The sequence below is a fragment of the Halichoerus grypus genome, chromosome 2, assembly GCF_964656455.1.
Source record: "Halichoerus grypus chromosome 2, mHalGry1.hap1.1, whole genome shotgun sequence".
Taxonomy (NCBI): domain Eukaryota; kingdom Metazoa; phylum Chordata; class Mammalia; order Carnivora; family Phocidae; genus Halichoerus; species Halichoerus grypus.
In genome coordinates, this window is record NC_135713.1 from 39,764,429 (window position 1) to 39,775,422 (window position 10,994).

The 10,994-nt window shown below is 48.7% G+C and overlaps 1 protein-coding gene and 1 long non-coding RNA gene across 3 annotated transcripts in view; one reads left to right on the forward strand and one right to left on the reverse strand.

Annotated features, from left to right (window-relative positions):
* Window positions 1-9,273, reverse strand: part of LOC118553595 (chondroitin sulfate proteoglycan 4-like) — a 62,189-nt gene extending 52,916 nt beyond the window's left edge. For both annotated transcript variants that reach the window (XM_036120638.2, XM_078066711.1), the window contains exon 1: window positions 9,098-9,273. In XM_036120638.2, coding sequence (XP_035976531.2) covers window positions 9,098-9,176 — 79 coding nt within the window. In that variant the 5' untranslated portion in view covers window positions 9,177-9,273. The remainder of the gene's footprint in view (window positions 1-9,097) is intronic.
* Window positions 9,274-9,401: 128 nt separating this feature from the next.
* Window positions 9,402-10,127, forward strand: LOC118553604 (uncharacterized). The gene is made up of 2 exons (XR_013445308.1): window positions 9,402-9,485; window positions 9,727-10,127. It is a non-coding gene; the product is annotated as an uncharacterized LOC118553604 (long non-coding RNA).
* Window positions 10,128-10,994: the final 867 nt, after the last annotated feature.

Sequence of the window (10,994 nt, forward strand, 5' to 3'; positions counted from 1 at the left end):
CCCTCACTCAGCATTTTACTTGCACAAGAATCCCTGCCTATGCTGTTCTCTTTAGGGAACCCAATCTAAGATAAGTAGCAAGCAAGCATTTATGAACCAAACTACACTAACCTAGGAGACCCTCATTCTATAATTGAGTAAACTCAGGCCTAGAGAAGCTTAGGGACTTATGTAGAGTCAACAGGTAGTTCACCAAGATACAAAGCTGATACAGAGATGAATATGGTCTCTACAAACTTTCTCAGGTAGGTATAAGCACTCTTCTTTAGTGAAAAAACAGCCATTAATAATTAAATTCAGGAAAACGAGAATGTAGCAATAAGGTCAGAAAGACAAAACAAGCATTTACAAACCCACTAGCTATCCTACCTTGTGTATGGTCCTGGCCTCTGGTTACTGAATCCCCTCACTCTGACTTTTACAGACTTAGAGGCTGTATTGTTAAGCTCTCAAAACCAGGAAATGTTTTCTAAATCATAAAATCTACTGCTGAGAATGACTAAGTAATATTATATTTTCCCACAGTTCACCTTCTTGGCACTAAATCAATTCCAGGATCAGCTGGTGGCTAGAAATTTCCACTGCCTCAGGGGAAAAACAAGGAAGCAGGTTTAAAACCACTGGTCTGACAGCCTGAAGCCAGTCTCATGCTCACAGATCTCCAAACTGACCTCAACTTCTGTGGCTCCTAGTAAGTGCCTCAAAATAATAGTAAGAAGCCAATCGAAGCACAAGAAAAACTGGGTCCTAGGAAAAGGAAAGGTGATCTCCACCTGCAGGGAAGGAGAAGGTGTGATTTCAGTATTACATGGGTAGGGCAAGCCAAGGTGAACAAAAATCAGAGCAACTTCCTGGTTTTATGTGCTTTTGTAAAAGGTGAAATGGTTGAATGGAAGCCAAAGTTTGGCAATAAGGTGGGTAAAAGACTTTTCAGGGAAAGTAAACATTTCTATTTCTCTATAATTTCTCCCTGGGGGGAGGGTGGTTAGTGATTATTTGATTCATTTTATCTACCTTAGAAATAGTTCCCACTTCTTTTTCCAAACTACATCTTCCTGTTTTTGTTTGTATGTATGTCTGTTTGATTTGGGTTTTGCTTGTTTGGGGGTATTTTGGTTTACTATTTATTAAGCACCTACTACGTGCCAGGTACTATCAGGAGTTGGAAGCAGGAAGTTACTGAGACTATGGGGGCTTGCAGTCTATTAGAAGGGAAAGCTGCTCAAAAAGAAGAGTATGTCCGATCCAGGATATTAGACAGTTGGTACAACAGCAGCTTGTTCGGGGCCCCGCTGGGGTATGAGGGAAGGAGTACTGTGCCTATAAAGTGTCTCTCCCTGACAGATTTAAGTGGCCCATTATACATATACTTGTGCTGTCCACAAATATACCAAATAAACCACAAACACAGGGATTCAAAGGTGAATGACATAGACTGCCAATCAAGCAATTAGAGTGGCTTAGTACCAGGGAAATGGAGAGCACAGCAGAAGCACTCGGCCTAGTCAAAGGGGATGGACTGAGGGTGTTTCTGGCAGGCAAGACAATGGCTTCCAGAAAGACCTAGTGAGGGACGGGCGAGAGTAAGAGGAGAGAAACAAGTGGAGAGATAGGAGAGAAAGAGACCAGTGACTGTAAGGAGCCAAAGGTCCACTCTGGCTGAGCCCAGTGTGAGGGGGGAGCAGCCGGGGTGGATGCGGCAGGGGTATGAGGGGTCGGGGGGCAAACGGTCAGAGGGCTGAAAGGCCTTCCCGGAACTATCAGTTTAAAGTGGTGACTCTTTTCTAGGCCCTAGTTACCTTCTTTGTTTCCTGGGTTATTACCCAGCTCCAGTCCCAAACCATCCCAAACAGAATGTGAGGTTTTGAGGGCAGGGGCCTTTGCTAGTCTTGCTCACTGCTCAGGCCTCAGTGCCTCCAAGAGTGCTCAGTACATAGGAGGCGCCCAATAAATGACAGCTTTGGAAGCCAAGGTAAGAGTTCAGACTCTATTCAAGGGCAGCCATAAAGGGATCAAACAGGGAAATGCTGTGCCCAGATTGCAATTTGGATGGCTCTGGCTGAAGTGCAGGAAATGGGCTCAAAGGGATGGTAGGGCGTAGGGAAGCAGGCAGGGGGAGAAGCAGGTGGGTTCAAGGGATCCTTTAGAAGCTGGACTGTCTAGGAGGGAAGGGGAAAGGTCAAGGGGGCAACCTAGATGAATTTCCGGATTTCTGGCTAGCGATCCACTTACTGAGAGGAGGACCCCGGGAGGGAAGCTTCAGTTTTGTTTTGCTTTGTTTTGTTGGTACATATATGACGAGGAATTCTCAGTGAACGTTTGGGGAGCAAATGGCTGATTGACCAACTGGATCCCCACGGGCAGGGACCCACTGATGGTGGGGGGGGCTTACATACCATCTTGAGAAGGTTGCACCTTATTCTGCACACAATGGGGAAGATACGTTTCTAGTTGGGAGGAGACACATCAGTTCTGGATTTTAGAACACAATCAGTTCAGCCTGGTGACCGTAGAAACTAATTAAGAAAGTATTCCCAAAAAAGAGATTTCAGAACTGTCTGTATTCCCTGAAAACTAGAGCTGCCTTTTCATAACATCACATTGTCGACAATTTTATACTGTACCTTTTTATGTATCGCCTTTCTTCCAAACGTATCGTATAGATGATACATCACAAGCGTAGAAGCTTATTTTAAAAATTAAAATACAAAACCACAAAAACAAACTTCTCTGCTAAAGCGTTTGCATTATACAAAGTCCTAAAATGAGGGGCGCCTGGGTAGTGTTAAGTGTCTGCCTTGGGCTCGGGTCATGATCCCGGGGTCCTGGGATCGAGCCCGGCATCGGGCTCCCTGCTCGGCGGGAAGCCTGCTTCTCCCTCTCCCACTCCCCCTGCTTGTGTTCCCTCTCTCGCTGCGTTTCTCTCTGTCAAACAGATAAATAAAATCTTAAAAATAAATAAATAAAATAAACAACAACAACGAAGAAACAAAGTCCTAAGATGAGGTGCTCCGAGGAGCGCCAACATTACAAAGCAGCTCTTCCTCCCACCGACCCCGTGAGGGGAGTCACTGCACTTGGAAAGAAAAGCCACATTTTGACCTCACAGATCTGCTCCGAGGTGTTCCTGTGGCACTGACGCTGCGTGCTTTATCACACCGCAGCTGAATATTTATTCAAGAGATAACTAACCATCCAGAACACTCTGAGGAAGAAGAAAACTTCCAAGTATGAAATAACTTAGTACAAACATCTAACATGTCCGGAGAGGCCCAACCTCCTGGGTTCATTAAAAGCAGATCCCCAACAAGGGAAGTTCTAAGAGTCTCTCCCACTAAACTCAGGTCCACTGATACAGAATCGGGAAGGAGAGTCAGTGAGCAAAGAGGTATGGCTCCATGGCTCAGGATGGGCAGTTGCTTAAGTCGGCTTAGGGGGTGACAGGGGCCTCTGGGACCACATCTCTGGGCCAAACGTGTTGCTGGCCCCGTAGGAGGGCGGGGAAAGAGTGGCTAGCAGGCCCAGGACCACCATGAAGATGCAAATCTTGGATTTGCAGGTGGGGCCAGGGCAATCTGGGGCCTGGAATTCTTCTTGTAGAACAGGACCCACCACGTTCTCACTTTTCATTCCCTCCCCAAACAGGAGTCTCCATGCCAACTGCTCAGGTCGCAAAGAGAAAACCAGCCCTTGCCTCACCCTGCGCTCCTCTCAGGGGGGCATCCTCCACCGTCTGCCTCCGCGTAAGGTCACGCAGACAGGGCCCGCACCACTCCAGGGAGAGCTATTCCTGGAGGCTCCGTAGCTTCCGAAGCACCCCTGGAATGAAGCTGTGAGGCAGTCCTGGTCCCTGGCTGGATGCTGGTTGAGCTGACAGCTCCCTCTTTAGTGACACAGAGCCCATGTCCTAGCTTGGATGCCCCGCCCGTGGCCCCAGTTCCTATTGCGGCCACAGCACATTACCACAAATGTAATGGCTTAATATGACACCCATCTGTTGCTTTACAATTCTGGAGACTAGTTAGTCCAAACATATTAAGCCATTACAACATTTGTGGCATTTTGTTGTAGTCCAGTAGGAGCTAAAATCAAGGTGTCGGCTGGGCTGCATTTTTTCTGGCAGCTGGAGGGGAGAATCTGTTTCCGGGCCTTTTGCAACTTCTAGAACACTGCCACATTTCTTGGTGGCCCCAGCCAGCAGTCACATCACTTCAACCTCTGCTTCCAACATATCACCTTCTCCCTCTTATAACACCCTGTGTTTGCTTAGGGCCCACATGGATAATCGGAGGTAATCCCTCATCTCAAAATCCTTAACTGGATCACAGCTGGAAAGACCCTTTTGTCACATAAAGCAACATATTCTCTGTTCTGGGCATTAAGATGTGAACTTCCCTGGGGAGCTATCATTCTGCCTTCCACAGTCCCCAGGTGCATTCACTCATTCAGGTGCTCCGATTTATTGGGCACCTGTCATTTGTAGGTCCTGGACTACGTGCCAGGAATACAGAGGGGAATAAAGCAGGAGCACTGGGAAAGGCCCCAGAAGCAGAGGTTATGAGTTTTATTTGTGCTTTTTATGGCCTGTGCAGCTCTACTTTTAAATACTGAATTAAGATATTTTATTTTATTTTATTTTATTTTTTTTAAGATTTTATTTATTTATTTGACAGAGAGAGAATGAGAGAGAAAGCACATGAGAGGGGGGAGGTCAGAGGGAGAAGCAGACTCCCTGCCGAGCAGGGAGCCCGATGCGGGACTCGATCCAGGGACTCCAGGATCATGACCTGAGCCGAAGGCAGTCGTTTAACCAACTGAGCCACCCAGGCGCCCCTGAATTAAGATATTTTAAATAAAAGTGATTTTAATCAAACACCTGGACTGTGTGGCTTCCCTGCGTGAGTCGGCTGATCAGGCCACCCCGGGACCTACCCATTCTCACAGATGTTCCAGCCCCAGGGGCCACCACGCTGGGTCCCTTCCTGCTGCATCAGCTGGTGCTTGGCTCACCGTGACACTCTGGCCACGGTGAGCATTTGGGTCCGGACACCACAGCCTTAGGTAGAAATGGCAAAGTGAAAAAAGAAAGAAAAGAAAGAAAGAAAGAAAGAAAGAAAGAAAGGAAGGAAGGAAGGAAGGAAGGAAGGAAGGAAGGAAGAAGGAAGGAAGAAGGAAGGAAGGAAGGAAGGAAGGAAGAAAGAAAGAAAGAAAGAAAGAAAGAAAGAAAGAAAGAAAGAAAGAAAGGAAGGAAGGAAGAAAGAAATAGCAAAGTGGGGTGCCAAGATATTCACCATGGAGCCAGAAGAAAATACTATGAATTCACAGGCTGCCTTAATCTAAAAAAAATAAGAATCTAGAACAATAAGAATTCTTTCTTCATCTCTAATTTACGGATTGATGGGCGTCCTGCCTCAGTTGCCCGGGTGAGACCAGCCATGTGTCACCTGCTGGGTACGCAAGTCTCCCTGAGGGAGCAGTGGGAACTCTACACTGACGGAAAGATGGACGCTGATGCCCTCACTCTCTTTCCCATTCAGCGACGCACCACACGTGGTCTGCCTGGACAACTGGGCTTACAATTTTGTTATCTCACCGTTAACTAAACAAATCCTCACTAACAGGATCAGTTGCTTTTTAAAATTCCTGCAAGCAAGCCAAAGATTAAAAATATAGAGAAATAATGCAAGGACCAGTAAATGCAAAAGGAACTGGAAGGGCTGGCCTTTCTCCTCCTCCTGTTGAAGCTCTTCATCAGCGCTGGTACAAGGTCAGAGCAATAATATTCTAATGGGATCTGATAAGAAAGTAGTCAAAAACTATTGAACTATCGAGAACGTGAGTCTAGTGCTAAGTACACGCTGTACCTTGAGAAAGTAGTCAGTGATAGTAGGATTCATTATTTTATTTGCAAATAGGGATATGCTGAGGGTGTACGCTAAGGATATTCTTACTGAGACAGTATCTCTTTATCAAAGCGGCTCCCTGCTGTGGCGAGACTTTCCAAGGTGAGGACACATTAGTCCCTCAAGGACTGAGAGCTGAGTTCACCTACGTTTGACAATTAGATTTCTTCAAAGCAACAGCCTGAATCATCCAAGGAAGTCAGAAAGAAACCTAAAATCAGATCACACATCTAGTTACTCAAGAAGATATTCTTCAAAGTGCCCCAAAGTAGCTTCTTTATTATTATGTTAATCACCATACACCACATCATTAGTTTTTGATGTGGTGTTCCATGATTCATTGTTTGCGTATAACACCCAGTGCTCTATGCAGAATGTGCCCTCTTTAATACCCATCACCAGGCTAACCCATCCCCCCACCCTCCTCCCCTCTACAACCCTCAGTTTGTTTCTCAGAGTCAATAGTCTCTCATGGTTCGTCTCCCCCACTGATTTTCCGCCCTTCATTTCTCCCTTCCTACTTACTATCTTCTTTTTTTTTTTTTTTAAGATTTTATTTATTTATTAGAGAGAGAGAGATAGGGAGAACAGGAACACAAGCAGGGGGAGTGGGAGAGGGAGAAGCAGGCTTCCCACCAAGCAGGGAGCCCGATGCGGGGCTCGATCCCAGGACCCTGGGATCACGACCTGAGCCGAAGGCAGACGCTTAACGACTGAGCCACCCAGGCGCCCCTCTTCTTTTTTTTTTTTTTTTAACATATAATGTATTCTTTGTTTCAGAGGTACAGGTCTGTGATTCATCAGTCTGACACAATTCACAGCGCTCACCATAGCACATACCCTCCCCAATGTCTATCACCCAGCCGTCCCATCCCTCCCCGCCCCACTCCAGCAACCCTCAGTTTGTTTCCTGAGATTAAGAATTCCTCCTATCAGTGAGATCATGTGATACTTGTCTTTCTCTGATTGACTTATTTCGCTCAGCATAATACCCTCCAGTTCCATCCACGTCGTTGCAAATGGCAAGATTTCATTCCTTTTGATGGCTGCATAATATTCCATTGTGTATATATACTTTGATAAGACCTCAGTATCCAATATTTGGGCTGCCATTAGAGCCATGGATGAGGAACAGTATATGTGCTAAAAGTACAGTAGTCCTCCCTTATCTATGATTTCAGTTACCCGTGGCCAATCATGGTCTAGAAGCAGACGATCCTTCTTCTGACATATCTTCAGAAGGTCAATAGCAGCCTAAAGCTACGTCACAATGCCTACGTCATTCACCTGGTTCATCTCATCACATAGACATTTTCTCATCTCAGAGCATCATGAGAAGGGTGAATGCAGTATAATAAAACTCTTGAGAGAGTGAGACTATATTCATATAACTTTTAATATAGTATAGTTTTACAGTTGTTCTATTTTATTGTGAGTTATTGCTGTTGGTCTCTTACTATGCCTAATTTACAAATTAGACTTTATCATAGGTATGCATTATAGGAAAAAACACAGTACACATAGGGTTCGGTACTATCTGTGATTTCAGGCATCCACTGGGGGTCTCGGAATTATCTCCTGTGGATAAGGGAGAACTACTGTACGTGCTATGGAATTCGAGAAACCTTCCCTATCCACATTCTGTACCCCTCGATGGGTATCTAATCCATTGGCTCTTAGCCTCATACCCAAGGTAATTGCACAGATGAGGAGGAAAGAGGGTAATGAGTAGAAAAGGAGGGAAATGAGCATTACTGAGTAGTTGTCTGGCGGTAAGGAAGTCTTACACAGTATTTTATTCAAGCCTCTATGAAGAAGTTAGTAGTTCAATTTTATAGATGCAAAATTAAGACCTAGAGAAGGAAACTCACCTTCCCAAAGCCAGTCTGAGAACATAGGATGGCACCCAGGCTGAAGCCCTAGTCCATCTGACTCCGAAGTTATGGACTTGCCATCACCCTGCACCGACCACTGGTTCATGGCGAATCACCACCCAATCAGAACCATTCACTGCGCTCCCAGATCTCCCTGTTCTGCAACTGGAACCTTCCCTCTCAAAGCCACATCAAAGCCTCAGCCTGCAGCCCCAGACCTCCAATTCCAGGCCCAATCCACCCTTCGGGCCAGGCAGGAATCAGGAAGGAGGGAGGAAGATGGGGAGAAGGAGCTTGGAAGGGCCCACATACAGCAGGTTGGGAGCTGAGCTGGGGCGGGGGGAGCTGCAGTCAGACTCTGAGCAGCTGGGGTAAGAGTGAAGTGTCCATACGACAGATGCCATCGTGGCCGGAACATGACTCTGAAGCTCCTCCTGAAATCATGAGGCGGGGTAGACAGCAATCTGTCTATTCCATGCCTAAAATGCAGTAAATAAGCTTCAGAATTTAATCCGAATCCTATAAAGAGATACAAGGCCCTTGATTTAGAATGCTTTACCTTTAAAAAATCTCAAAGGAAGTCTTTCATTGAACATTAAATTTCAAGGAGCCATGGAGGGCAAGAAGGCCCAAGTGCAGTACTCATTGTGTAAAAAGTCCCAATAATTATGCTTTTACTAGTAATCCTTGACTTCTGGAAAGCACCAGGGAAATGCAAAGCCTTTCCAGTGAATTAGGTCCAGAAAATGTAGGTGGACTTGTGGAGGTACTTATAGAACAATAGGCCAGGCCAGAGACCGAAGAATTTCGGGACGAGTTTAAGGCCCCAAACGCCTGCGGGTCGCGTGCAGCCCAGTACCTCTCACCGGGCCTGGGCCAGGCGCAGAGCTGCAAAGGCTCAGAAGGGAGGGCGGCAGGATTCGTTCGCTCTGTTCCGGGTGCAACCAGGAGTCCAACTCTGAAATCCCCGATCGGCCGCGAGGGCCCCGCGAAGCTGGGGAACGGCCCCCCCCCCGGGGCTCCCCTGAACTGGCGGGGCCGGGCCGCGCGCGGCGGGGCGGGTGGGGGGGGATCGGGAGCTGGAAGCTTCCCGCGGCGGCGCCCACACCCCCAGCGCAGGGCCGAGCAGTCTCCTCCCTGCCGCCCAGCCCAGGAACGCCCGGCCCGAGAGCTCGAGACAGGGTCGCGGCGCGCTTTCCCGGGGCCCCCCAGGAGTCCCGGGAGGGCCCCAGCCCGCGCCCTCGTCCCTGCTCGCCCACCCTCTGCTAGCGGGCGCGGCGCGGCCGGGGAGGGGTCCGGGAGGGGAAGTTAGACGCGTACCTCCGAGCGCCCCGCGCGCCCCGCAGAGCCCCAGGCAGGCGGCGAGCAGGACGAGGCGGCGGGCCCCGAGCCGCCCCATCCCGCCGCGGCGGCCCGGCGCCCGCGCTCACTCCCGGGCGGCGGCCCAGCTACCTGCGCCGGCCCCTCTCCGCCCCGCGGTCCGGGCCCGCAGCCGGGCCGGGCGCACCGCCCCAAGCCAGCGCGGGGGGCTGGGCCGGGGCGGGGAGGGGCATTTGCGACCTGCAGCTGTTGCGCGTCACGAGCGCCAGCCCCGGCCGGGCCTTCTCCCAGGCCGCTGGCGAAACCGGGCCGGGGCGGGACGGGGGCCCGGGGCCTAAGGAGGCGCCGAGGGCAGAGGGTACGTGGCCCCCGCCCCGCCGGGCGACAGGTGCGGTAGGGTGAAAGGGGCTAGCAGGAGGTGGTTACAAAGGGAGGCTGGGGAAGGTGGGCTAGTTCCCCTGACCCGACTGAGCTCCTGGAGGGGGTTTGTTCTGCCCATTGCTGTATCTGCAATGTATACCTGGCGCGTTGGCACCAGCAAGTATGTGTTGGATGAATGACTAAGAGTGGGAGGTGATAAGATGACATAATCATTCCTTATCAAATATGAACCTCATTTGTATTTAAAGGTCCCTCAGGTTTTTTCATTGAATTTTTTGGAGCCGCTATCAGGAATTAATCAAGGCCCAAGAGTCCTGTGTAGAAACCCACCTTCTGATGGGGGCCACATGCTCATAGAGAGGAAGAGCCTCCACCCAGGTATGAGGTTTCTGGTAAAATGGACTTGAGCAGGATCTGCCAAGAACAGGATCTGACCAATAAGAGCCAAGGGCCTTCTAGATCAACTTCTCTTTCCCGGGAGTTTTCCTGGCTGTGTTCTCTGCAACATTGGTGCTTGACAAAATGCTAACGAATGTGCTACAAGAGCGGTCAATGCTAGTGACATTGCATTCTTAATGAAATTAAGGATGATTTCATATCCCCTTCCTTTCCTTTTTTAGTTCTGTAATAAAGTTTTTTCTTTTTTAAAGCATGGAATCCAATTGTGATCTTTTTGTCAGCAATCTGTAATTTGTTTTACTCTTGAGCAGACATGTCTCACCAGCTCAGCAGCCCCCCATTCTCCTGGCAGCCTCACCCTACTTCTCTAGGGGAACTGCTCCCTCCTTCTTGCCCCTTTCCTGCCCCCCCCCACCCCCTGGCTGGCTCTGTCCTACCAAAAAGTTGGAGGTGCAGCTTGTCATATAAGTTTGCCTGGGGCTGAAAGGCCTGTTCAGCTCAGACTTGTCCAGGCACGCAAGATTTCTCCTGGCAGCCTCAGTACTCACATAAATTTAAAATATGGGCGGTGCAGAACCAGATTCCGCAGAGAGGCCCCAGTGTGCACCAAGGAGGCTTTATTCAAATGTCACCTCTGGTTAAGAACACAGGCTTGGGACTTTAAGAGATCTGAGTGCAGATCCCAGCTTGGGTACTAGTTAGTGACGTTGGTATGTGACCTTGGGCAAATTTCTCATTTGTGTTAACTTTAGTCTTCTCTGTCTGTGAAATGAAGATAACGCTGATCCCAGTCGGTGGGTTGTGTGGTTTAGCTAGCTCAGGAGGAGTGATTGTTGAGCATGAAGCCTGGTACACGGTAAGGAATGACTGGGCACTCTTGTTGTACCCAGAAGCCCAGTCCCGTCCATGGGGCTCCTCTGGCTGGTTTCTGAGCATCCCTGAAGACACAGAGTCCTAAAAATGAGTCATCTTTTACCTTTCCTTCAGGATGGAGACTGTCTTATTTTCCTTCCATGAGCTTAGCCATATATACTGCTAAAGACTATTCATGTTATCCACGTAACAATTCTGATACAGGTTCCAATGTGTTTTTCTTCCCACCACCAAGCAATACTGA